Here is a 26572-nt window from a genome sequence, read left to right on the forward strand (position 1 = left end):
ACCCAGAGCCTGGATTTGGGTTTCTAAATACTATTCCTCACTAACAGAAATCACAGGTCCTTAGAGAAATAACTGATTCCAGGGCTGGGGCAAGCAAAGCAAAATGTGATTCCAGGGCTGGGGCATGCCAAAGGACAACATCTTATTCTGCCAGGAAATTCTAAAATGCTCAAAGAATGACGGGACATGTCAAAAGGACACAGGAGTCAGCTTCAAGGGGCTCCCACTGGTCAGCTCTGGGACAGCGTGAGCATTCAAAATGACAGGAATTGATTTTAACATTGAATAAAGAAGAATCCACAGCCCATGCAGATATTTAAAAAATTAAAAGTAAAGAAGAAAGGCGAGAATAGGAAGCTCTTTTTTAGAAAAGAATGCTAACTAATAAATATAGAAAGAATGATAAAAACAGAAAATCACTCTTTTCTAACCACCACAGTAATAACTGATTCAGGCAAGAATCATCAATAAACGCTAAAACTATAGGGTGAAAAACCGTTAGGAAACAGAATATTCACGTAGTTTCCAAGTATAACCCCATAGATTACTTATTAAACACAAAGGAAAACAGGTGCCTTTACTACAGAGAAACCTGGAAGACCGTCTTAGCCAACAACATCAACAATAAGGACAGACACCACAAGCCTGATGTAAAACGCCGAGAATCTCACAGCCTCACCTATACAGTGTTCTTGTGGAAAATGTGCAAGCTGAATCAAACGATGAGGGAACCATCTGGTAAGTTCAATCATGAGGAAACAACTGACATTCTGCAAAACAACTGACCTGGAGTCTTAAATCTGAACATGGACTGTGTACGAAATGATATTACTGTATCAACGCTAAATTTCCTGAGTGTGATAACTGGGTTAGGGTTATGTAGGAAGATGCCCTTGTAAAAACAAGGTGATACATGCAAAAATATTTAGGGGTGAAGGTTCACAAAGTCTACAACTAACTCTGAAATGGTTCGAAAAGAAAAAAAACATACAGGAAGATGAAGCTAATGTGGCAAAATATTAAAAACTGGTGAGTCTAGGTGATGAGTATATGGGTGTTCACCGTACTATTCTTGCAACTCATCTTTTCTGTGGAGTTGAAGTTTTCCAAATAAAAAGCTGAGGGTGGAGTGGGGACCTGAGGAGGCAAACCTCCTTCCAGAAGCCCACCCCGACTGAACCCAGAAGCCCACCCCGCCTGAACCCGCTGGCCCAGCCCCACCTCTACTCTGTACCCACTGCAGCTCTTGTGGATTCGTCTGCACCATTTTATGTTGTGTAGGATTTCTTATGTGAGTTTTTTCTTCAAATACATTAAAAATAGGAAAGAGTTGAGACGTGACTGTGCCTAGGGGTGAAGACCCTCCTGCTAGCCTTCCTCACTTCTCTGGACACCTCCGCTCCATTTCCTGTATCTTGCCACTGGCTCCCTCTCCTTTTCCCCAGGGAAAAGACAGCATTTGGAAGTACCTGTGGAAATCACCCAGGTGTTCTCCATCGATATAATCCTCCAAGTTCAAAGTCAAGTCTGCCACCTGCTGTGAACCACATTCCTGGAAAAATGGGGAAAAAAAAAAATGAGACTGCGGGCATTTCTGGACTAATGGGTGGGCGAAGGAGGGAGAGAGAGAAGAACAACAATTATGTTTTCAACTTAAAGAAATACACCGGTGCACGAAGAGACACAGACAGAACTGTCTGTAGTAAATGAAATCCCTATCTAATGCTTCGGGCACCTCTGACGTAGGAACAGTCTTTTCAAGGCAGAGGCAAGAAAATCTACTTCCCAGCTCAACCCTGGTATGTTAACTGAGGTGTCAAATGGATACACAACCTCAATTTGGAGGCGAGCAACATGGAGAAACAGGCCCAGCAAGGGGCAGACAACTTGCTAATGAGGGCAGCAGCAGAGTGGCAGGGGCCACAGCATTAGCGGCTGAGAAGAACAGGCACCAGGCCTGGCAATGTTAGCCAGTAGTAATGCTTGGGGGTGATGACAGCAGCAGCGGCTTCCACGGCATGGTTTAGGCCACTGTTCCTGGAAACCTACACTTGAACTTGTTTCTCTAGCCCTTCCAACAATTTATTGAACTATTCCAGTTCTTTTAATAAATGCTTTCTACTTACACTAACCTGAGGGGATTCTGCTGTTTACAACTAAGAACCCTGTTTCATACAAGATCTAAATGTTCATTAAAAGGGGGAAGGATAAATAAATTACAGCATACTCATATTACAGAACACCACATAGCAGTTAAAATGAATCAGGTACATCTATATGCAGTCCCACGTAAAGACCTCCAAAACCTACTGAGTGGGAAAAGTTAAGGTGCAGTAAAACACATACAGCATGATACTCTAAATGAATATACACAGACAACTGAGACAAAACTCGACAGAACAAAGTCACTGCCCTCATAGCATTTATAGTCCAGTGGCAAAAGACAGACATTAAACCAAACACAAGTAAGTGCAGAATTACAAGTTGTGATAAGTATCAGAGAGGAAAATAAAATGATGGTGTAAAGAGTCAAAATTCAGCTTCTTCTGGTGGGTGGTAGTGGGTAGTCAGGACTAAACTTTTTGAGGAAGTGAAGAATAATAGGGAAATGGCCAGGCTAAAGGAATGGCGGAGGGTGTGTATCTGTGAAGAGGTGGCAGATGGTGGAAGAAGATCGTTCCAGGCAGAGGAAAGCAAAGGCTCTAAGGCAGCAAAGAGCTTGGCTTATCTAAGGAACTATAAGTGGGCCACTGGGGCCACAAAATGAACCATTGCCATTGAGTGGACTCCGACTCATAGCAGCTCTACAGGGACAGAGTAGAACTGCCCCACAGGGTTTCCAAGGCTGTCATCTTTAAGGAGGCAGACTGCCATTTCTTTCTCCCACAGAGCAGCTGATGGGTTCAAACCAGTGATCTTTCCGTTAGCAGCCAAGCACTTAACCATCGCACCAGCAGTGCTCCCTACTGGGGCTACAATCAGCTTTCTTCTACGCTATCACTGAATGATTAACCTGAATTAACCCGATCATTCCCCTGTGGATGTACACCATCACCACTGGCTGCCACTGAGTCCCCCCGGCTCACGGCAAACCCACCTGTGTACCAGAGTTGAACTGTGTGCCATAGGGCTTTCAATGGCTGATTTTTCAGAAGTGGATAACCAGGCCTTTCTTCCAAGATGCCTCTGGGTAGACTTGAACTTCCAACCTTTTGGTTAGGAGCCAAGGGTGTTAACAATTTGCACCACCCAGGGACAGCCTCTGCTTTTATAATACCAGGTGATGAACATCTTTGTGCACAAACCTTTTCTGCATTTTGGAATTCTCGCCTCAGGATAAAGTTCCAAAAGTGGGATCATGGGTAAAGGTCCGCAAACATTTAAGGCTCTTGATTTGTACTGTGACACAGGTGCCTAAAGGGCCATCCCAGTATCCACTCCCATCAGCAGGCCCCACGTGTTCCGGAGACTCACCAGCACATTGATGATCACGCTGTTCTCTACAGTGACAGCCTTCACAAGCAGCTTTCTGGAATTATCCTTAGACTCATATCGGAGGACGTATAGGTCTTTATTGTTGTTCCACCCAGCTGGCAGCAGTTCTGATTTCTTATCATTGGGACCTGGCTGAGAAGAAACCCAGGGTTGAGAGGAGGCAGACCATGATCTCAGAACACAGAGCTATAAAGAACCTTACAGATAATCTAATCCCACCTCCTCACTTCACAGGATGAGGTCATGGAGGTCAAAAGATGTGACCTGTCCAAGGTCACACAGCAAGTTAGAAGTCTGGGACCCAGGCCCATGGACTCCTGGTATACTGCTTTCTTCTCCATATCCAACTGCCTTCATGATACAACACCATAACCTTTCGAAAATCTGCAGCCTTTGTTTTATAATCATCTCCCCTCTGTCCCTGTGCCAAGAATAAGTCAATCATCTCAAGGAATACTGCGAAATCCTAAGGCATTGCTTTTTAAGTTTGGACTTTGGGCCATCTGTGACAGGATCACCAAGTATTTTTTCAAAATACAGATTCTACTCAACAGACTCATAACAGATGACGAGATTGAATTAGTGATCCTACATACAGAAAATCCCAAAGAGTCCACGAGAAAACTTCTAGAGCTAATAGAGGAATTCAGCAAAACTGCAGGGTACAAGGTCAACAAACAAAAAAAAGTCCTGGGCCAGACGGCTTCACAGGGGGAATTTTACCAAATATTTAGGGAAGAATTCACACCAATACTGTCTGAACTCATACAAAAGATAGAGAAGGAAGGACTACGCCCTAATTCATTCCATGAACAAAACATAACCCTATTACCAAAACCAGACAAAGACACCCCAAGAAAACTACAAGCCATTACCTTTTATGAATATAGATGCAAAAAGCCTCAACAAAATATTAGCAAAGAGAATCTAACAGCATATTAAAAAAGTCATACACCATGACCACATAGGTTTTATTCCAGGAATGCTAGAATAAATTATCAATCAACATAATACACCACATAGACAAAACAAAGGAAGAGAATCAACGGGATCATCTCTGTGGATGCAGAAAAAGCATTTGATAAAATCCAACACCCTTTCTTGATGAAAACTCTAAAGAAAATGGGAATAGAAGGGAAATTCCTCAGTATGACTCGGCATATATGAAAAGCCAACAGCTAATATTATACTTAATGGAGAAAGACTGACAGCTTTCCCCTGGAAACAGAGAACAAGACAAGGTTGCTGGCTCTCTCCACTTCTATTCAATGCTGCTTTAGAAGTCCTAGCCAGAGCAATAAGAAAAAAGAAATAAAAGTATTAAAAATGAAATAGAATGCATAAACATTGATATCCTAGACATTAATGGGCTGAAATGGAAAGGTATTGGCCATTTTAAATTGGACAATCATATATTCTACTATGCTGGGAATGATAACTTGAAGAGAAATGGGGTTACATTCATTGTCAGAAAGAACATTTCAAGATCTATCCTGAAATACAACGTTGTCAGTGATAGGATGATATCCATATGCCTACAAGGAAGACCAGTTAATATGACTATTGTTAAAAATTTACTCACCAACCACTAAGGCCAAAGATGAAGAAACTGAAGATTTTTATCAAGCTGCTGCAGTCTGAAATTGATTGAATGTGCAATCAGGATGCATTGATAATTACTGGTGACTGGAATGCTAAAGTTGGAAACAAAGAAGAACTGGTAGTTGGAAAATATGGCCTTGGTGATAGAAACAATGCCGGAGATCGAATGATAGAATTTTGCAAGACTAATGATTTCTTCATTGCAAATACCTTTACACCAACATAAATGGCGACTACAGACATGGACCTCGCCAGATGGAACACACAGGAATCAAACTGACTATATCTGTGGAAAGAGACGGTGGAAAAGCTCAATATCATCAGTCAGAACAAGGCCAGGGGCTGATGGTGGAACAGACCATCAACTGCTCATATGTAAGTTCAAGCTGAAACTGAAGAAAATCAGAGCAAGTCCACTAGAACCAAAATACAACCTTGAGTCTATCCACCTGAATTTAGAAGCCATCTACAGAGTAGATTTGATGCATTGAACACTAGTGATGGATGCCCAGAGGAGTTGTGGAATGACATCAAGGACATCATACATGAACAAAGCAAGAGGTCATTGAAAAGACAGGAAAGAAAGAAAAGACCAAGATGGACATAAGAGGAGACTCTGAGACTTGCTCGCGAACACTGAGTGGCTAAAGTAAAAGGAAGAAACGATGAAGTAAAAGAACTGAACAGAAGATTTCAAAGGGTGGCTTGAGAAGACAAAGTATTATAATGACGTGTGCAAAGAGCTGGAGATAGAAAACCGAAAGGGAAGAACACGCTCAGCATTTCTCAAGCTGAAAGAACTGAAGAAAAAATTCAACCCTCGAGTTGCAATAGTGAAGGATTCTATGGGGAAAATATTAAATGAAACAGGAAGCATCAAAAGAAGATGGAAGGAATACACAGAGTCATTATACCAAAGAGAATTAGTCGACGTTCAACTATTGCAAGAGGTAGCATATGATCAGGAACCGACGGTACTGAAGGAAGATGTCCAAGCTGCTCTGAAGGCACTGACGAAAAACAAGGCTCCAGGAATTGATGGAATATCAACTGAGATGTTTCAACAAACAGATGCAGCGCTGGAGATGCTCACTTGTCTACGCCAAGAAATATGGAAGACAGCTTCCTGGCCAACTGACTGGAAGAGATCCTGGCCAACTGACTGGAAGAGATCCATATTTATGCCTATTCCCAAGAAAGGTGATCCAACCAAATGTGGAAATTATAGAACATCATCATTAATATCACACACAAGTAAAATTTTGCTGAGGATCATCCAAAAAGGGCTGCAGCAGTATATCGACAGGGAACTACCAGAAATTCAGGCCGGATTCAGAAGAGGACGTGGAACCAGGGATATCATTGCTGATGTCAGATGAATCCTGGCTGAAAGCAGAGAATACCAGAAGGATGTTTACCTGTGTTTTACTGACTATGTATGCAAAGGCATTTGACTGTGTGGATCACAACGAATTATGGATAACATTGCAAAGAATGGGAATTCCAGAACACTTAATTGTACTCATGAGAAACCTTTACACAGAGCAAGAGGCAGTTGTTCCCACAGAACAAGGGGATACTGAGTGGTTTAAAGTCAGAAAAGGTGTGCTTCAGGGTTGTATCCTTTCACCACACCTATTCAATCTGTATGCTGAGCAAATAATCCCTGAAGCTGGACTATATGAAGAACGGGGCACCCTGAAGACTAAGGCACGCCTGACCCAAGCCATGGTATTTTCAATAGCATCATACGCATGTGAAAGCTGGACAATGAATAAGGAAGACCGAAGAAGAACTGACGCCTTTGAACTGTGGTGCTGGTGAAGAATACTGAATATACCATGGACTGCCAAAAGAACGAACAAATCTGTCTTGTAAGAAGTACAACCAGAGTGCTCCTTAGACGCAAGGATGGTGAGACTGCGTCTTACATACTTTGGACATGCTATCAGGAGGGATCAGGCCCTGGAGAAGGACATCATGCTTGGCAAAGTACAGGGTCAGCGGAAAAGAGGAAGAACCCCAGTGAGGTGGATTGACACAGTGGCTGCAACGATGGGCTCAAGCATAGCGACGATTGTAAGGATGGCTCAGGACCGGTCAGATTGGAAAAGAAGACGTAAGATTAACTGTATTCATGGATGATATGCATCCTATCTAAAGAAAATTCCAAAGAGTCCACAAGAAAACTTCTAGAGCTAATAGAGAAATGTAACAAAATTGCAGGGTGTAAGGTCAACAAACAAAAATCAGTTAGGTTCCCATACACCAGCAATGAGAAATCTGAAAGGGAAATTAGGGAAATAATTTCATTTACAATAGCATCTAAGAGAATAAAATATCTAGGAGTAAATCTAACCAGGGATGTGAAGGACCTAAACAATTGAAAAATATAAAATACTGCTGGAAAAGATTAAACAAGAGCTAAATAGATGGAAAGAGGTTCCATGTTCACTGCTTGGAAGACTTAATATTGTTAAGATGTCAGCAGTACTCAGAGCAATTTATAGATTCAATGCAATCCTGATCAAAATTTCAACACTTTTTTTTTTTTTTTACAGAAATAGGAAAACCGATCCTCAACTTTATATGAAATGGCAAGAGGCCCCGAATAAGCTACAGCAATGTTGAAAAAGAAGAACAAAGTAAGAAGGCTAACACTTCTTGATTTTAAAACATACTATACAGCTACAGTAACCAGAACAGCCTGGTACTTGTGTAACAATAGAAACATAGACCAGTGAAACTGAATTGAGTACAGAAATGAAACCACACATCTAGGTGAACCGATTTTAACAAGCGTGCTAAGTCCATTCAATGAGGAAAGAAGAATCTCTTCAACAAATGGTGCTGGGAAAATTGATATCCATGTGCAGAAAAATGAAACAGGACCCATGCCTCACACCATATGCAAAAGCAAATTTAAAATGATTTAAGGACCTAAAATGTGCAAACTAAAACCATAAAATTCTTTAAAAAATGCAGGGGCAATGCTGTCAGTCCTACCTTTTAACAATTGATTGTCTAGTAACAAAAGTACAAACAGCAAAAGACAAAATAAATAAATGGAATCTCATAAAAATTAAAACTTTTGTTCATCAAAAGGCTTGACCGAGAAACTGAAAAGCTACCTTTTGGGAGAATATCTTCAGAAACCGTATAGCCTATAAGAATCTAATAACCAATATATATATATATACATATAAAACTTTCAGTTTCACAATAAAAAGACAAATAACCCAACTATAAAATGGGCGAAGGACTTGAGTAGACATTTTCCCAAAGAAGACATTCAAATGGCCACCCAACACATGAAAAGATGCTCAGCATCACTGCCATCAGAGAGATGCAAACCCAAACCACAAGGAGGTGCCATTTCACTCCCACTAGGAAATTTTTTTTTTTTTTTTTAGGATGGCTAAGCTGGGCCCTGGTGGCAGAGTGGTTAAGTTTTTGTTAGCCAAAAGTTCAGCAGTTTGAATCCACCAGCCACTCCATGGAAACCCTATGGGGCAGTTCTACTCTGTCCTGTAGGGTCACTATGAGTTGGAATCGACTCAATAGCAGCGGGTTTGGCTTTTTTTGGTGCAGGACGGCTAAGATTAAAAAACAACAAAAAAAAATAACAAATGTTGGTGAGGATGTGGGGAAATTAGAGTCCTTATCAACTGCTGGTAGGAATGCAAAATGGTACAGCTGCTGTGGAAAACAGTGTGGCGGTTCCTTGAAAAACAGAACTACCACATTACCCAGCAATTCCACTCCTGGGAATATACCCAAAAGACTTGAAAGCAGAGGATGAAAAAAAGACCTGTACACTAATGTTCACTGCAGCACTATTCACAATAGCCAAAAGGTGGAAACATAAATGCCCATCAACAGATGAATGGATAAGCAAAATGCGGTACATGCATACAATGGAATACTACTCAGCCAGCAGGAGAAATGAAGTCTTGATACATGCTGCAGCATGCATGGAGCCTGAAGACATTAGGCTGAGCTAAATAAAGCCAATCACAAAAGGACAAATATTGTATGACCTCACTTACATAAAAAGATAAGAAAGGGCAAATGCACAGAGACCAAAGTTTATTAGTGGTTACCAGGGGTGGGAAGGAGGAGAAAAAGGGGGGCTAAGGGGGATTGAAAAATCTCACTGATCAAGGGTAGGGTTGCACAGTTATTGTAAGCGCTGTCAACAAGTTCTACACCTGTAAAGAGTCGAACTGACAAAAGTTGTGTGATAGATACACTCACATCAGCAACAAAAAAGGAGTAGCTGCTGAGGCTGTGTATGTACAACCAAACACTTCACGGGATTTGGTTCCTCGGTTTGTAGGGCCAGGGTCATGGTTTTATGGCACACCCCAGCCTGACAATGTTAGATAAAGTCAGATTGTTTTCCAAAAAAGTGCTGACTTACACTCCCAAACAGCAATGTCAAAGAGCCCCTGTCGCTGTACACCGTCAGCAACATTGCTCATGCCAGCTGCTGCTTTTTTGCCAACCTGGTAGGTGTAAAATGCATTTTATTGTCAGTTGCAGTGTCTTGCTTTCTTTTGCCTCTTTTTAAAATAATTCTAAGGCTTTTCTTTTACACACTAAAGTTTGAGAAACAGTTCTACAGGGAAAACTCAAATGTAAAAGCTAACAGAATGATTTCCAGGTGGGATTTCTTAAACAAGCTCCACAAAAGAAAAAATATGAAGCCTTTGAGATTGCTCATAATTCAAAGCTTCTGTTCAACAACAGATACCACAAAGTCAACAGGCAGGCCGTAGGCTAGGAAGACACATTTGCCATGGTTACAAATGAAAAAGTAATATCTGGCACATAAAGAGACTGCCTGGAAAATAAACAATAAAAAATTGGGAACCCATGTGAAAAGCTGGCAAAAGATATGAACAAAAGATTAAGTGGCTAATAACTATACAAAGCGTTGTTCAATTTTATCAGCAATCAGAGAAGCCCAAGTTATAACAATGAGATACCAGGTCAGAGCCGCTGGACTGATATTATCACTTCAATCTCCACTCCTGGAAGAAACCTGTGCACCGATGCACAGCACTGCCCGGAGCATCCAGGTGGGGGTAAAATGCAAAATATGTTTACAGTGGGATATATCACAGTCGGAAGGAATGATCTGGATCTATCTGTACCGTTGTAGGTAAAGGTAAAATATATAATTTACAGACAAGTTCAGAAAAATCAAGGTTGACAGCCTAGCATCATCTGTATAAAACAACAAACACGGAACAGACTACGTATTTTTTTCAGGGATGGACATTTATATAGCTAGACACGGAGCAGTGGACCTGGGGAGACCTGTGTCCATGTACGGGTGTCCATGGGCGGGGGGTAGAGTGGCATCAGAGATAAAGGACGAAGGGAAAAGCCAAGGGCCAGCAAAGCCAGGCCTTACGCCACAGGCCAAGGGCCACGGGAGGGCAGGAAATGCGAACTTCGAGTTTCTCCTCTTGGGCACCCCTGGTGCTCAGGGACCCACTGCGCGAAGCATTAGGCAGTCACAGCCGGCAGGGTTTAAAATCTGGCTGGACGACAAGGAAACTTGCAGGCCTGAGGTACAGAAATGAGAGCCACAAAACCAAAGGGAAACTTACCAAACCCCTCAGCGAAGGGAGAAAGTCGACACCCGCCCCACCCCCTCAGCAGACTTCCTGTAACATGTTCGTTGTTGTCAGCTGCGGTGGTGTCGATTCCGACTCAGAGCGACCCTACAGGACAGAGCAGAATTGCCCCATAGGGTTTCCAAGGAGTGGCTGGTAGATTTGAACTGCCGACCTTTTGGTTAGCATCCAAGCTCTTAATTACTGCGCCACCAGGGCCCCGGTAACATGTTTACTGTTGGAGATTCAGGGTTTACTCTGGGACCCAGAAATTTAATAACATGGTTTGTCTTTGTTCTGTCGAGGGCCCTTTGGTTTATATTACATCTTCACACGTACATCACTCAATCCACCAGAACTCTCTCTTGAAATATAGATAATTTGGTCTGCTCACCACCCCATCACCTCTGGCTTCCAGAGGAAGAGATAATCCTGAGGCTGGGAGAGGCTGATAACCTCTCACTACACTGGAACCCATGTTCCGGCCTGGGCTGCCCCAACACGGGGAAACAGGTGCAACTGAGAGGGAATGGCTCTGGAGATATCTAGCCAAACACAGCATTTAACCACCCTCTAGGCCCTGACATCAAATATCAGACCTCCCAGAATGCGAAGGTTGGAAAGTAGCCAAAGTGCATGGTCATGTAGTTTAACTCCCTGGGATGAAAAATCTAAGGTTGAGAATTGTCCAAGGTCACAGCAAGTGAGGTGCATCTGGCTTTGGAATTCAGAGCTTCTGGCTGACTAGGCTAAGTCTGGAGGGGAGCTATTCCCTGCCAGGTCCACCAGGCTGGCCCAAAGAGAGTAAAGGTAGTGTCCCCTTTGGCAAAATCCTGGGGGCTGGAACCAGTTATCAGTGGCAATGGGTTCAGTCCAGTGCCTCCGGGCCGAATGCACCCAAAGCAATGCACATGGAGGCATTTTCCCTCTTTCATCATAATCTTTACATTCCCATAACAGAAAATAAAATTCCCTAATTTAAGTCTATAAATCTCTATCCCCTGCCACTTAAACCACTTGACACTGCTAATAAAGCTCTTATGAGGTGCTGACTTCAAGTGAGAAATTCCAATACTGGACTTTTGTTGAAGCAATGGCTGCGCTGCTCTACTAATTAAGTTTTGTGTACACAACTTGTACCAGAGTAGACAAAACCAAACAAAAAAGTAGACCACTTAGCTTTTTATTTAATTATCAAGAAATGATACAGTCACACACACTCTCTCAGGACCTTCCCCTCTCTTATCGCCCCCACAAGGGTGGGGAGCAGGAGGTATCTGAAGAGGGAACACAAACATGCTCTGAGCTTGGCAAACACTGGCCCTCTGAGCAGTCTGCTGGCCCCAACCCAGAAAATTAAACCCCCTCTTAAATAAACTAACAGAGGAGACGCCTCTCCAAGTAACTTCTACTGTGAATGAAAGCAGACTCATCAGAAGTCCGTAGAGGACAAGTGTAACCTGAGCCTCCATGCCACTTAAGAAAAAAAAGTAGATACCATCCCACGAGACGGAGCGGAGCAAAAATACACTACAGTCGGTATGCAATCCAAACACCCATCTCCCAGAGGACAGGCAGACTTAGCGCTGGGGTGGGCAGAGGGTCAGTGGGCAACAAGAGTGGCCGGCCCTGTAGGACAGCTCTGGGGAGGGAACATTACCTGGCCCTCATACCCACGGTGTATGTGTGCACTCAGCGGTGAGGTCTGAACTAGGCCGTTCAGTGAAGAGCAGGGGAGCTCCCCGGACCCACGCTGAGGAATGAAGACGAGATTCTGGGCTGGGGCTGTGTTAAGGTCAAAGCTCTGATCTCCATACCCGTGCGCGGATCTGGGTGTCTGTTGGAGGCTCGAGGACAGTATGAGGGTGTATGTGTGCAGATTCTGCTCCCCTAAGCTGTATGGTAAGAAGCTGGGCGAAGTTCAGGTAGGTGAGCTGTGCTCAGGGAGCAACAGCCAGTCCCGGTGCCAGGTCCACACAACCGTGGCCTGGGGAGACTGCCAGGCTGTGCTGATGGGAGCTTCTGTCCTTGAGTTTACAAAGCATGTTGTGCCAGCTGTGCTGTGAGGTGCTCCGGGGTGGGCTGGGGCAGGTGGGCACTTCCGTGAACCGCAGGCTATGCCAACGGTGTCCTGAGCCCCAGGCCTCGGACTTGAGGGCGGGGACAGCAGGCGCTCTGGACCCGGCCTCCGGTCCTCTGGGTCTGAGAAGAAGACAGCACCTCCCTCCCCCCAGGCTCCGCGTCGTACCTGGTCGCCGGCACCCAGGCCGTAGTAGCCGTGCGTCACCACTTCCCAGTGCAGGAAGCAGACGAGCGCGTCCTGCGCGCAGGTGATGGCCGGCGCCGCCGACGCGAACAGCACCTCCAAGCCCGCCATGGTTGCCCGCAGCTTCTGCGGGCGGGAGAAAGAAGGGCGAGAGTGTGGTGAGCCGGAGCAGCCCTCCGAAAACAGACGACTCCACACTTCTCTGCTCCGCTCGCTCTAGCTCAATCTCCACCCACGGCCAAAATGGAGCTGTCCGGGGAAGGGGCGGGGCCGCCGGAAGTACGTCGTCGCGCGGGCGCCCTTGCGCGGTCCCGGCTGGAAACTAGAGCGCCACGCTTTAAGGTTCCTCCGGCGACCTCCGCACTGGGCTGGCGGCTGGGGGCGCGGCCCTTCAAAACTGGAATCCCCATCTCGCCCGCAGCGGACTGGATCGTTACTCTCAGGGCGTTGGGTCCGTGTGATGAGAATCCTTTACAAAGAGCCACAGACTTTTCATCCGCAAAAGGGAGAAACTGACAAAAAAAACAAACCTGTTGCCGACGAGTTGACTGATAGCGACTCATAGGACAGAGTAGAATTACCTCGTAGGGTTTCTCCAAGGAGCGTTGCGGCCGGTGGGTTAACTGCCGACCTTTTGGTTAGCAGCCGAGCTGTTAATCAATGAGGTTAGGAAATATGGCTAAAATATAGTCATGATAATAGTTGACAGTTAAGAAGTGCTTGCTGCGTGCCGTATTCTAAATGCCTCACTTGTGTTCATTTATTTAATCTTTATGACCCAAGCCTACGATATTGGTGTTAGTGATACCCACGGAGCGGTGATTTGACTAGGGTGACACGGCCCTTCAGTGAGTGGGAGAGACAGCAGTCTGGCTCCTAGGATAGCGTTTAGTAAGCGTATGTTGTGTGCTAGATCCTGTGCCAAAAACCTTTACGTCATCCTCTCAACAACTCTATGAGATATGTTCCATTATTGTCCCCGTTTTGCAGATGACAAAACTACCTCAAAGATTTGAAGCCCCTTCCCCCAAAGAGCACAACTGCTGACCTCTATCCTGATCCACTACCTGCTGCTACTACTACCTGTCCTATGACTACGCTGGAGTCATACCTACTCATGGCGACCCCATGTGTTACACTGTAGAACTGCTTCTTAGAGTTTTCTTGGCTGTAACCTTTACGGAAGCAGACCGCCAAACCTTTCTTTCCCAGCCGCGCTGAGTAGGTTCCAACAGCCAGCCTTTCAGTTAGCAGTCGAGCTAGCAGTTTATACCACCCAGGGACCTTTGATTCACTACCGGAGCTTCTCAAATTTCAATCATTTCTCTACCACCTTCATGATTTTCACCACCATTATTTACTCAATAATTTTCTTGAAATCCTCTTACAGTTTTTATTAAAATAAATTTAGATTTCCCTTCCAGTCAGCACCCTGGTCTAAGCCACCATCATCTCTCACTGGATGACTGCATCAGCCTCTGAAGTGCCCTCCTCCATCCCTGACCCCCTACAGTCTGTTATCTTCTCCACAGCCTGAAAGAGTCTGTTAGAACTCAAGATCATGTCCCCTCTCTGCTCAAAAGCCTCTCAAAGTTCCATAACATTCAAAGGAAAAGTAAAGACCTCCTCATGGTCTGCAGGGACCTACGTATGGTCTGCTCCCAGCCACTTACCTCTTGGACCTCATCTCCTTCAACTATCTCCTCAACCCCTGCACTCCTGGCTGCAATAGCCTTGCCTCCCTTCCCTTCTGTCACACCCACATCTGATCTAACAGCGAAGCAAGTCATCTCTACCCTCAAAATATATTCTGAGTCTGGCCACTTCCCACCAACTCCACTGCCTCCACCCTAGTCTGATTCTCCAGCATTTCATACCTGGACTGTTGCAGTAGCTTCCTACTGTGTATGTTCTTCCACATGTTTGGTTCTCTAGGCCTTTGCATGTACTGCTCTCTCTGTCTGCACTGCTTTTCCCCCAAACATCTGCATGATTTGCTTCTTCATTTAAATGACTCCTTCCCTCACCCACCAGCCTCAGACATCTTCTCTGACCACCTCATTGAAAATAACTTCCTCTACTCTTTAACCCCTTACCTTGTTTTCTTTTCTGCAAAGTATTAATCATAACCTGACACTATTAGGTATTCATTTATTTGCTTGCTTATTTAGTGACTGTCTTCCCACTAGACCATGACAAGGGAGCAGGAACCATGTTTGTCTTGTTCACAGCTGTACTTGAGGGTCTTCTGGGCTCAATACGGCTCAATACATGCTTATTAAATGAATGAGTGGATAATGAATGAATGAATTCATATCCTGAGCTCAACCAAATCAGGCCAGTCTCACCCTTTCACAGTCCACCAATCAGCTGGCCCTGTGCCTCTCCAAACTTTATGTTCCTGAGATTACCCTGGGATGCCCAGGTTCTCAAACCCCATCTGCAAAGATTCTGGCCAAGTAGCTCTGAGGTGGGGTGCAGGTATGTTGACCACACTCTGGGTAATGCTGAGGGTGGTGTCCCAGAACCTCTCCCTGATACGTACTATCTGTGGCATAAAGCTATCTGCTCTTTCCACCAAGAAGCCCTGCACTCTCAGGCTTCCCTGTTTTTGCGCACTCCCTTCTGCCTGCAGTGTCCTTCCCCAGAAATGGCAAATTCCCACAGATTCGTTCATTCATTAAGTCAACAAGCCTCCAGAGGCTGGGTTGCCATGGACAGTGGTGCAGGCTATATACTGCAAAAAATGTACACACCCAGTGGCAGCCCTGTTCCTGAGTGCCTACTGGGAGCCAGGTCAAGATGAACAAGATAGAGTCCCTGCTCCTATGGAGCTGACGATCTAGTGGTAAGAAATGACGAAGGTAGCTAGCGTGACAACTGCCTTGACAGATGGGCACACAGGGGTCTGTGCAAGCCCAGAGGAGAGATCTAACTTCTGGGGATGAGGAATGGGCTTCTTGGAGGAAGAGATGCCTGGCTTCCTTGAACCTTTGGCCTAACAACAACAAAAAGCAGACCTACGTTTGGTCAGTTTTATTACTGCTTTTACGTGTTTTACTGACAATGCTCCCCTTCATTGCCTGCTCTGGGAGTAAACTGAAGAACAAAAGGTGTTCTAGTAAGAGAGAATAGCATATGCAAAGGCCTAGAGTTGTGAAATGCAGCTAGAATGGTGAGATTAGAGGTCGGTGCTGCCTCCTAGTGAGGCCTTCCCTTACCTTCTCTGCCTACTACAAATTACTGGCTGAGTACACTTTGCCTCGGGGTGGGTGCTAAGGGGCGGGCAGAGGTCAGTGAGAGCTATCTGCCTCAGTGAGGAGGAGAATTTAATCACAAAAAATTGTTTAGAATTGCTGGCCCAGGGTGATAATAACAAGTAGACCGTTTGGTCAGCTTTATTACTGCTTTTAAGTTTTTTACAGACAAAGCTCCCTCTCATTGCCTGCAGTGGGCAGACAGCCCCCCAAACCCCATCCCTGGGACCACTGCTGCTTTGCATATAATTGGTTGGGGCAGGCACCTCACAGAACTTTGGTTCCCTATTATACATCATTATCCCTGTCTTAGTTTGGATTCCCTCAGAAGCCAATGCTGAGACAGGATTTGAGTGCAAGTGGCTTATTGGGAACAGATTTCTGGAAATAGCAATAGGGGAGTAGGGAAGTGAGATAAGGAAAGAAGGCAACCAATAAAAAAAAAATAGAGGGTATTAATCAAGCCACTTACCATTATGGGCAACTAAAGCTCAGTCCTGCTGGGGAACTCTGGGAGGCAGTATGGAACAGTCTCAGAAGTATCCCAACTGAGGGTGAGGAAACTGGGGTGTGTTTTCACTCCCTTCCTGTCTTCCCCCAGTTGAGGACTGCTTCTGGGAGCAGAGAAATCCCTCAGGTAGAGAGTTGGAGAGTTTACAGAAAGCAGCCATTGGTGCTTAGAGGTGAATACTGAAGGATGAGCGGGGCACACGGTGTCTGGTGTGCCCCCGCTAAGGATAAGCCATTCCTTAGCCTAGTCTGTGACCCAGCAGCCATTCTGGAGTAGCATTAGCACCTGTGTATTGAGAGAATGAGGTAAGCTCTGTCTCATGCGCTAGGCTGTGAGTCCTCTGAGGGTCAGGACTGTGTTCCCTCCACCCTGGATCCCAAGGTCCTCTAGGGATAGGAGCAAATGGGGGGCTCCCCTGGTGCTGGAGGTTGTCTGTGTTTTGCCCCTGGTCCACCCAGCACTTTCTGTGGACTTACCTCCCTCAGCAAGAGTCTCAGTTGGCCCTGTTGGGTTTGCAAGTGGTTGAGAAGGGAAGCAGGTGGAAGGTGCCTCCCCTGCTGGGCCCCTGCTACCTGGGCAGTGCAGAACCCATGCCCAAGATGAGGGCTCAGGATGATGGAAAGAGCTTGGCAGGTGGCTACAGCCACCAGTTCCTGGTTGCTAAGTGACTGCAATGTGGATATTCCAAGCTCCCTGTCTCCCTGGAAACAGTAAAGAGGTGAGTTGAGGGGTAGGGCCCAGATGGGGACCAAGGTGGAGTCATTCGCCACTGGAATCCTTTTTTTCCTTTGGCCTAGCATCAGCCAGGCCACCTAGCCTCCCTCAGGAAGCCCTCCACAACTAAGAATATTCTTTGGTACCGCCAGTTGGCTAACGGATACCCAAGACTTCCCACTCCGCTTGTCAGATGGGTACTAGCGTATTTGATACCTGCAACAGAAAACTTTTTAACACCTTCCTCATCTGTAGGACAAAATTTTCAGTAACAATCACACTGTAATCAGTAAAAATTGTTATTTCCCTGATTCATTCTTTTTTCGTTTTTAAAATGAAGGTATAATTTACACATAGTATGGCTCCTCAGTTTCAGTGTGCAATTCTATTTGTTTTGACAAATGTGCACACAGTTATGTGATCACTGACTAAGAGCAAGTAAACTGAGGCATTTGACTAAAGTAAAATGGCTGCTTTAGAGTTTGGGGCCCTGGTCCATCTTGCTTTTCTTTTAATACATGTAAACTGTTCTGCGAGTGACCAGGCATGGACCAGTAATGTGAAACTTGCCTCCGAAAATGGAGGGCAGCAAGAGATGGAAGAAAGAAGTGGGAAACTCCAGTGTGGCAGGGAAGGAGTTTATTAGGGAGAATTACATACCGAGGCAAGTTCTGGGCAGCTGTAGGACCAAAGAAAATCTTTGCACCCCACAGTGGGAGGGCAGAGGTTTTATAGTGGTGGTGGATAGTAGTGGGTGCAAGCAGGGGCTTACATCAGAATGACTCAGCAAATGGTAGTAAACTAGCGGGTCACATGAGGACACTCATGTTCAGCCTCACAAAGCCTGTTTTCCCTTCAGTCCACCCCTCAAGACAAGTTCTTACAATCTGACACATTCCCCCTCTTGTGTCTCTGTATGAGAGACCCTGTTCTGTCCCCACCAGGGACAGGTATAGAAGTGTGGCTGGCCAGGTGCTGTATGGTGCCCATGCAATTGCAAGAGACAGAAAAAGTTACTGTGTGTCCAGAACAGGGGGAAGGAACTGGGAGAGAGAAGGTGACCCAATTCCCAGCCTCCCTATTAGAGAACGCTTGGACCCAAACCTTTACTTAGGCAGCCTGGAGGGGAGGCATAGAGGCAGATCATTCCTCTAACAATCCACCCCCAACTCCCATCAGGGTGCCAGAAAAAGAAGCAAAGCAGTACCAAGTCCTGGTATGCCCATCACCCTTTTTGGATGTTGAGTTGCATGCCTGTGGTTTGGTGCATAACTCCGGTGGATGTTATATCATCTGAAGCAGCATTTAATAAGGATTACTAGTAGGACTGTCCCCAGCAAATTGATCAGGTCTGCTTGGAGGAGAGATTCCAGCCAGCCCACCCAGTTGTGGCTTAATCCAAACCAAATGAATAGATCGAAGGGGCACATTTGTCCAATCTTATATACGTATAACATGTCCTAATTCATTTATGTAAAAACAGCATATTTTTCCCAAAGTGGCACATTATATGAACAGTACACATTTCAGTAAAAGTAATACAAAAGCTCCCTTTCTCAGCATGATTGAACAAGGTATTATAATTGCCAGATCAGGCTAATTCAGACTTGGTGTAGTCAGTCAATGAATGTGCATTGGGCCACTTGGCCATATTCTGCAAGTTCTCCATGTCCAGGGTAATGTCAAACTCAGGCTTAAAAGTATCATTCTCAGAGTCAAACCATCCAGTCTCATACCATTTACATTTTTAACACACAGAGAAACTTCCTTCTAAAGTTGGAGCACTCAGCATAGACAGCTTTCATATTTCAAAAGATGTTTTCCATGAGTAGTGCAGTGGAGTCAACCGTATTCATTTACTACATGATCTCCTCAGTACACCAGGTTACATGTTCAGTTGGTCCACGAGGTGTCCTCCTTGTTGACAAATCAGCTGGAACAATGTGGGGAGATGACTCGTCATCTCAGTTCAAACATTGACAGAGCCAATGGTTGGTCTGATTGGTAGCTCTAGCAAAATCCTATATGATTGGGGCCCATGGATGAGGGGCTTGTCCATCATGGTGAGATAATCTGGGAAGAAAGAGAGACAACATTAACAATTCCCTCCTCCCCTTCCCATCTCCCATGGCACTTGAGGTGAGGATTGCCCGGATATAGCCACCTAGGCTGTCTGTCCTAGTCTTGAGGCAGTGATCTCTGTGGGAACCCAGAGCTTTTGTCAGGAACAGTTGTACACAAAAGAAACATATTTTGTAGAATAGACAGTTATATAAAATAGACAGACATTTTATAGAATAGGCAATCAAACATATAGAACAAATGAGAAATGCCCTTACAAGGAACTATCACATTGAGACCCCAGGCTGCTTGCCTGAAATGCATAGTTCAAGCTGGGATTGTCTTGTCCCCTCTCATCAGCCATTTAAGCCTCTCTATTTAAGTTCTCAATCACCCCTATGGCTTGGGGGTGATACAGAGCATGAAGAGTTCATTCAAGATCGAGAGGAAAGGATGCCCTTTATTGCCACTCTTATTCAACATTGTGCTGGAGGTCCTCACCAGAGCAATAAGGCAAGAAAAAGAAATAAAGGGCATCCAAATTGGTAAGGGAGAAGTAAAAAATATCCCTATTTGCAGATGATATGATCTTATATACAGAAAACCCTAAAGAATCCACAAGAAAACTACTGGAACTAATAGAAGATTTCAGCAAAGTATCAGGATACAAGATAAACATAAAAAATCAGTTGGATTCCTCTACACCAACAAAGAGAACTTCAGAAAGGAAATCACCAAATCAATACAATTGACAATAGTCCCCAAGAAGACAAAACACTTAGGAATGAATCTAACCAGAGATGCAAAAGACCTATACAAAGAAAACTAGAAGGCATTACTGCAAGAAACCAAAAGAGACCTACATAAGTGGAAAAACATACCATGCTCATGGATAGGAAGACCCAACATTGTGAAAATGTCAATTATATGCAAAGCAATCTATGATACAATGCAATCCTGACCCAAATTCCAACAACAGTTTTTAATGAGATGGAGAAACAAATCACCAACTTCATATGGAAAGGGAAGAGGCCCTGGATAAGTAAAGCATTACTGAAAAAGAAGTACAAAGTGGGAGACCTCACACTGCCTGATTTTAGAACCTATTATACCACCACGGTAGTCAAAACAGGCTGGTACTTGTACAACAACAGATACATAGACCAATGGAATAGAATCGAGAATCCAGACATAAATTCATCCACCTATGAGCAGCTGATATTTGACAAAGGCCCAAAGTTCATTAAATGGGGAAAAGACAGTCTCTTTAACAACTGGTGCTGGCGTAACGGGATATACATCTGCAAAAAAATGAAACGAGACCCATACCTCACACTGTACAAAAACTAACTCAAAATGGATCAAAGACCTAAATATAAAATCTTAAAATGATAAATATCATGGAAGAAAAAATAGGGACAATGCTAGGAGCCCTAATATATAGCGTATAAACAGAGTACAAATCATAAGTAACAATGCACAAACACCAAAAGAGAAACTAGATAACTAGGAGCTTCTAAAATTAAAAAACTTATGCTCATCGAAAGACTTTATCAAAAGAGTAAAAAGACTACCTACAGACTGGGGAAAAACTTTTGACTACCACATGTCCAACAAGGGTTTAATCTCTAAAATCTACAAGATATGATCTTATATACAATCTACAACACCTCAACAACAAAAAGACAACCCAATTAAAAAATGGGCAAAGGATATGAACAGATACTTCACCAAAGAAGACGTTCAGGTGGCTGACAGATATATGAGGAAATGCTCACAATTATTAACCATTAGAGAAATGCAAATCAAAACTACAATGAGATACTATCTCACCCCAACAAGGCAGGCACTAATCCAAAAAACACAAAATAATAAATGTTGGAGAGGTTACAGAGAGACCGGAACACTTATGCACTGCTGGTGGGAGAGTAAAATGGTATAACCACTTTGGAAATTGATTTGGTGCCTCCTTAAAAAGCTAGAAATAGAAGTGCCATACGATCCAGCAATCCCACTCTTTGGAATATATCCCAGAGAAACAAGAGCCATCACGTGAATAGATGTACACACACCCATGTTCATTGCAGCACTGTTCAAAACAGCAAAAAGATGGAAACAACCTAGGTGACCATCAATAGACAAAAGGATAAAGAAATTATGGTACATACCAAGCAACCAAAACCAAACCCATTGCCCTTTTGTCGATTCCGACTCATAGCGACTCTAGAGGACAGAGTAGAACTGCCACATAGACTTTCCCTGCAGTACCTGGTGGATTCCAGCTGCCAACCTTTTGGTTAGCAGCCGTAGTACTTAACCACTATGCCACCAGGGTTCCCATGGCACATACACACTATGGAACCATACATAATGGTAAAGAACAGTGAAGAATCCTTGAAACATCTCACAACATGGCTGAATCTGGAAGACATCATGCTGAGTGAAATTGTTGTTGCTGTTAGGTGCCATCAAGTTGGTTCCAACTCATAGTAAACCTATGTACTACAGAATGAAATGCTGCCTGGTCCTACGTCATGCTCACAATCGTTGTTATGCTTAAGCCCATTGTTGCAGCCACTGTGTCAATCCATCTTGTTGAAGGTCTTCCTCTTTTCTGCTGACCCTGTACTTTACCAAGCATGATGTCCTTCTCCAGGGACTGATCCCTCCAGATAACACATCCAAAGTATGTAAGACGCAGTCTCGCCATCCTTGCTTCTAAGGAGCATTCTGGTTATACTTCTTCCAAGACAGGCTTATTTGTTCTTTTGGCAGTCCGTGGTATATTTAAAATTCTTTGCCACGGTCATGATTCAAAGGCATCAATTCTTCTTCGGTCTTCCTTATTATGAGTCAGTCGCAAAAGGACAAATATTGTATGAGACCACTATTAAAAGAACTCAAGAAAAGGTTTAAACACAGAAGAAAACATTCTTTGATGGTTACAAGGGTGGGGAGGAAGGGAGAAGGGAATTCACTAACTAGAGAGTAGAAAAGAATCATCATGGGTGAAGGGAAGGATAACACACAATACAGGGAAAGTCAGCACAACTGGACTAAACCAAAAGCTAAGAAGTTTCCAGAATGCAACCAAACACTTCCAGGGATGGGGTAGCTGGGGCTGGGGTCCAGGGGCCATGGTTTCAGGGGACATTCAGGTCAATTGGCATACCAAAGTTTATTAAGAAAATGTTCTGCATCCCACTTTGGTGAGTGGCATCTGGGGTCTTAAAAGCTTGTTAGTGGCCATCTAAGATACAGCAATTGGTCCCAACCCACTTGGAGCAAAGGAGAATGAAGAGCAGCAAAGGCAGAAGGAAAATATTAGCCCAAGAGACAAAAGGGCCACAAAAGGGATGACTCCATTAGCCTGAGACCAGACCAGACCAGAACCAGATGGTGCCTGGCTACCACCAATGACTGCCCTGACAGGGAACTCAACAAAGAGTCCCTGATGGAGCTGGAGAAAAGTGTGGGACAGAACTCAAACTCGAACTCACATAAACTCGCATAAAAAGACCAGACTTAATGGTCTGACTGAGACTGGAAGAACCCCTGAAGCCATGGCCCCCGGATGCATGTTAATCCAGAATTAAAACCATTGCTTAAGACCTCTCTTCAGACAAACATTAGACTGGACTATAAAACATAAAATAATACTTGTAAAGAGTGTGCTTCTTAGTTCATGCAGATACACGAGACCAAACTGGCAGCTCCTGCCTGGAGACAGGATGAGAAGGCAAGAAGGGTCAGGAGCTGGTTGGATGGACACAGGAAACCTGGGGTAGAAAGGGTGAGTGTGCTGTCACATTGTGGGGACTGCAACTATTGTCTCATGACAATATGTGTATAAAATTTTGTATGAGAGTTTAGCTTGAGCTGTGAACTTTCACCTAAAGTACAAAAAAAAAAAAAAAGATCCAGTGGAAGCCTGTGCGTAGGATAGGAGGCTCCAGTAAGATTTACCTGCCGAGAACACCCTGGCCTGTTGGCTTGGGAATCTGTCCTTGGGATCAGAGGCAGGTCAGCTTTTCTATGCTGTCTGGCATCTTCTGATGAGAGTGGCAGTCCATGAGTGTAGGCCCAGTCCAGGTGTGTGTACCTCCACAGGCTGTCCTCTCTTAAATCCGAAAGGTTGTCAGTTGCCCATCTCTTTGCTGTGGAGCAGAGGACGCTTCATCATCTGCAGTCAGTTGGCAAGAGCGATCTGCTCGTTGGTTGTTTTCCCCTCTCAGAATAGGGTCTTTCTGGTGACCATCTATATACAAGTAACAAAAGGTTATCAGGAGCAGAACTGGTTTTTTTTTTTTTTTTTTTGCCCAGATGTCTCATCCCCATAGGAGCTTGCTTTATATGTCAGTCTGAGGGTTGTCAGTGGCCAGATGAAATGACCAGGCTGTTAGCTATAGCCCACAGCACAGTTTCTGTGTGCCCCACTAAATGGCCCTAACTGCAGCAATTCCCATCAGGACTTGGAGGCAAAAGCTTACATAAGCGTACGTTAATACATCAACATCATCAGTACATATAATACGGGTTTGTAGGGGCCCCAAAGGGACTTATCCATAATCAGGTTTGGGCAAAGGTCTCAATGATGGTGACCCCAGACCCAAAAGTTTTCCTCATCTTGGTGCCAGGTGTTACAGAGTTCATAGTCACCTATGAAATGGTATCTAAACACTCAAGGCATACAATTCTTTTCGTTTCCTTATTGAACTTTAATTGTAACATAAGGCCTTTGGTCCTTCCTGGTGACAGAGGGACCTAAGCTTAATCCTCAGTCTTAATTATTTCTGAAAGTCAGGAGATCTGGGCAAAGTTGGCAGAGCCCTCAGTCATTCGTGGAGCCCAGTTGCCTGGTAACATGGAGGTGGGGCCTCTTCTTTTAGTTTTCCCCTTACTGTTGCAGCTTCCGCTAGGTTGCTGCTGAATTATCTTGGCAGGGAATTCCAGAAAGGGCCTTTAAGGTCTCTTCAAGGCTGCTCAACACAAACTATCTTGAAGGGCTTTTTACTCCTTTTTATTTTTATTTTTTTCCTGCTGTTTTAACTCTTGCTTTGCGCTGGGTGTTACAGGGTCACAGGGACCAGCTTAGCCCCTCCAACTATTTCTGGTCTTATTGTTGGAGTGCTTTGAGCAATGGCTAGGGGATTGTTACCCTAGCCCTTGAATTGTGGATCTTTACAAACCTGCAGACAAGCATTTCTAGTTGCTTATCCTGTTCACAGTCGTGGCTGTTCAATACGTCCGTCATGGCCACATACGACTACCACACATCTTTTTTTAACTGTAACTCTTCCTGCAAAGCACTTATGTGCACTTCAGTAGCTAGCTGGGCTTCAGTGACCAGCCAAACACCCCAGGGCAGCAGCCATTTGACAGCTGCTACTGTTCTTCTAGCTTCTTTTCCACACTCATGAAGGTGCATGTCTGCCCACAACTGGGCTATGCCACTTGGCATTTTCAGCGTGTCCTGGTACTCACACGGAGAGTCCGTACACATCAAGCATAGGGGCCAGGCCTACCCACGTGGAGGTAACTGGCCAACCTGGGATTTCCCGCGCAGAGGCCTAACTCCCACTAGTCATTTCCTCAGTCTCCTGGCTGGCTCACCAATTGTCCAGGCATGGACCAGTAACATGAAATTTGCCTCCAAAAATAGAGGGCACCTAGAGACCAAAGAAAGAGGAGGGAAACTCCAGTGTGGTGGCGAAGGAGTTTATTAGGGCATACTGGGACAAGTCCTGGGTGGCTGTAGGGCCAAAGCAGACCCCTGCATCCTGCAGTGGGAGGGCAGAGGTTTTATAGTGCTGGTGAACAATAGTAGCTACAAGCCGGGGGCTTACGTAAGAGTGCCTGGATTTGGGAATGCAGCAAGGTAAATCCCTCTCGGGTGGGAGCCCTTCATGCATAGAACTCCCTTCTGAGATTTATTGTTGTCTATATGTCTAACTCCTTTTTGTTCACATGTGAGTGTTAGTATACTGACTGAGACATTGTTCAGGTTTGTGACTTGATCGTTACATGGGAATCTTACAGCCTTGTAAACAATTGGTTGACTCTCGGAAACTGAAAGTAACAATCAAGTTTGGGTTTTGTTGTGAACACATTTGTTCTGTTCATTTGACAGTTTAGAAAAAAATCAGTGGCCACTTTTTTCTTTTTATTTTTTTTGCTTGTACATGCAAGTTAATAGTTTTTACAGATAGGCCTATTTTGACTAGTTCATTTGTAATCAACTTAAAGCTGGTTAAATCCTTGTTAACTCCCTTATTCCTGCCAGGTGGTCTATATAATTAATAGGCAAAAGGAGTGGCTACCTCTGTTACCAAGCAACGAAGCTCAAAGCTCACTGTGCTGCTTGCATGTAAGATAATAAATGCATAGCTTTATAAATAACTCAGAACTCTACAATCTTTAATCAGGCAACTTAATAAATTGCTTCTAAAAAAGAATTTTTAAATATCCTTAAATAAAAATAAGCCTGGATTTCCCCTCTACCAAGATGCTGATTTAAAGTTCATGTTTAAAGCAACTATGAGCTGAATATACTTAGACATAATTTAGAATCTCAGTGATCATTTTAAGAAAATGAGTTTCCAATTTGCACTGTCATTTCTTTTCCTCTGAGGGGCTTTCATTTGGCGTGAAGAAACTAAATTACTTATGTTGTCCCACAAGTTGATAGGTTTATGTCGTTATTCTGTTGCACATGTTGAGAACTTGCCTCTAATATTATGTTTGAATTTCTGTATTTCGTCAAGTTGAAAACCATGGTTGGCTGTTACTGTTTTTCATGAAGCTGTCTTTTCTTTTCCAAGAAACACTACTTTTTTTTGTCTGGACTTTTAGTAATTGCTCTGAGAAACTTTGATAAAAATAGATATATTTAAAAAGTGCTACTGCAAGTCCTTTACTGGGGGCAGAAAAGGAAGAGTTGTTTAACTGATACAGTAAGGCCTTGAAAAGAAACAAATTATTCTAAATTACTTCCTTAATGAATCCTGTGACTTAAACAGAAAATAAAGCTATAGACATA

At 44.1% G+C, this 26572-nt stretch overlaps 1 protein-coding gene across 2 annotated transcripts in view; it reads right to left on the reverse strand.

The window, feature by feature from the left end:
- PSMF1 (proteasome inhibitor subunit 1) overlaps window positions 1-13248 on the reverse strand; it is a 51192-nt gene extending 37944 nt beyond the window's left edge. The window contains exons 1-3 of one of the 2 annotated variants that reach the window (XM_064275904.1): window positions 12973-13248; window positions 3475-3627; window positions 1470-1552 (exon numbers count right to left, since the gene is read on the reverse strand). In XM_064275904.1, coding sequence (XP_064131974.1) covers window positions 1470-1552; window positions 3475-3627; window positions 12973-13101 — 365 coding nt within the window. In that variant the 5' untranslated portion in view covers window positions 13102-13248. The remainder of the gene's footprint in view (window positions 1-1469; window positions 1553-3474; window positions 3628-12972) is intronic. The other variant, XM_003411627.4, reaches the window with a different exon arrangement.
- Between the last annotated feature and the right edge of the window lie 13324 nt (window positions 13249-26572).

Source organism: Loxodonta africana, chromosome 24 (genome assembly GCF_030014295.1).
Source record: "Loxodonta africana isolate mLoxAfr1 chromosome 24, mLoxAfr1.hap2, whole genome shotgun sequence".
Classification (NCBI taxonomy): Eukaryota; Metazoa; Chordata; class Mammalia; order Proboscidea; family Elephantidae; genus Loxodonta; species Loxodonta africana.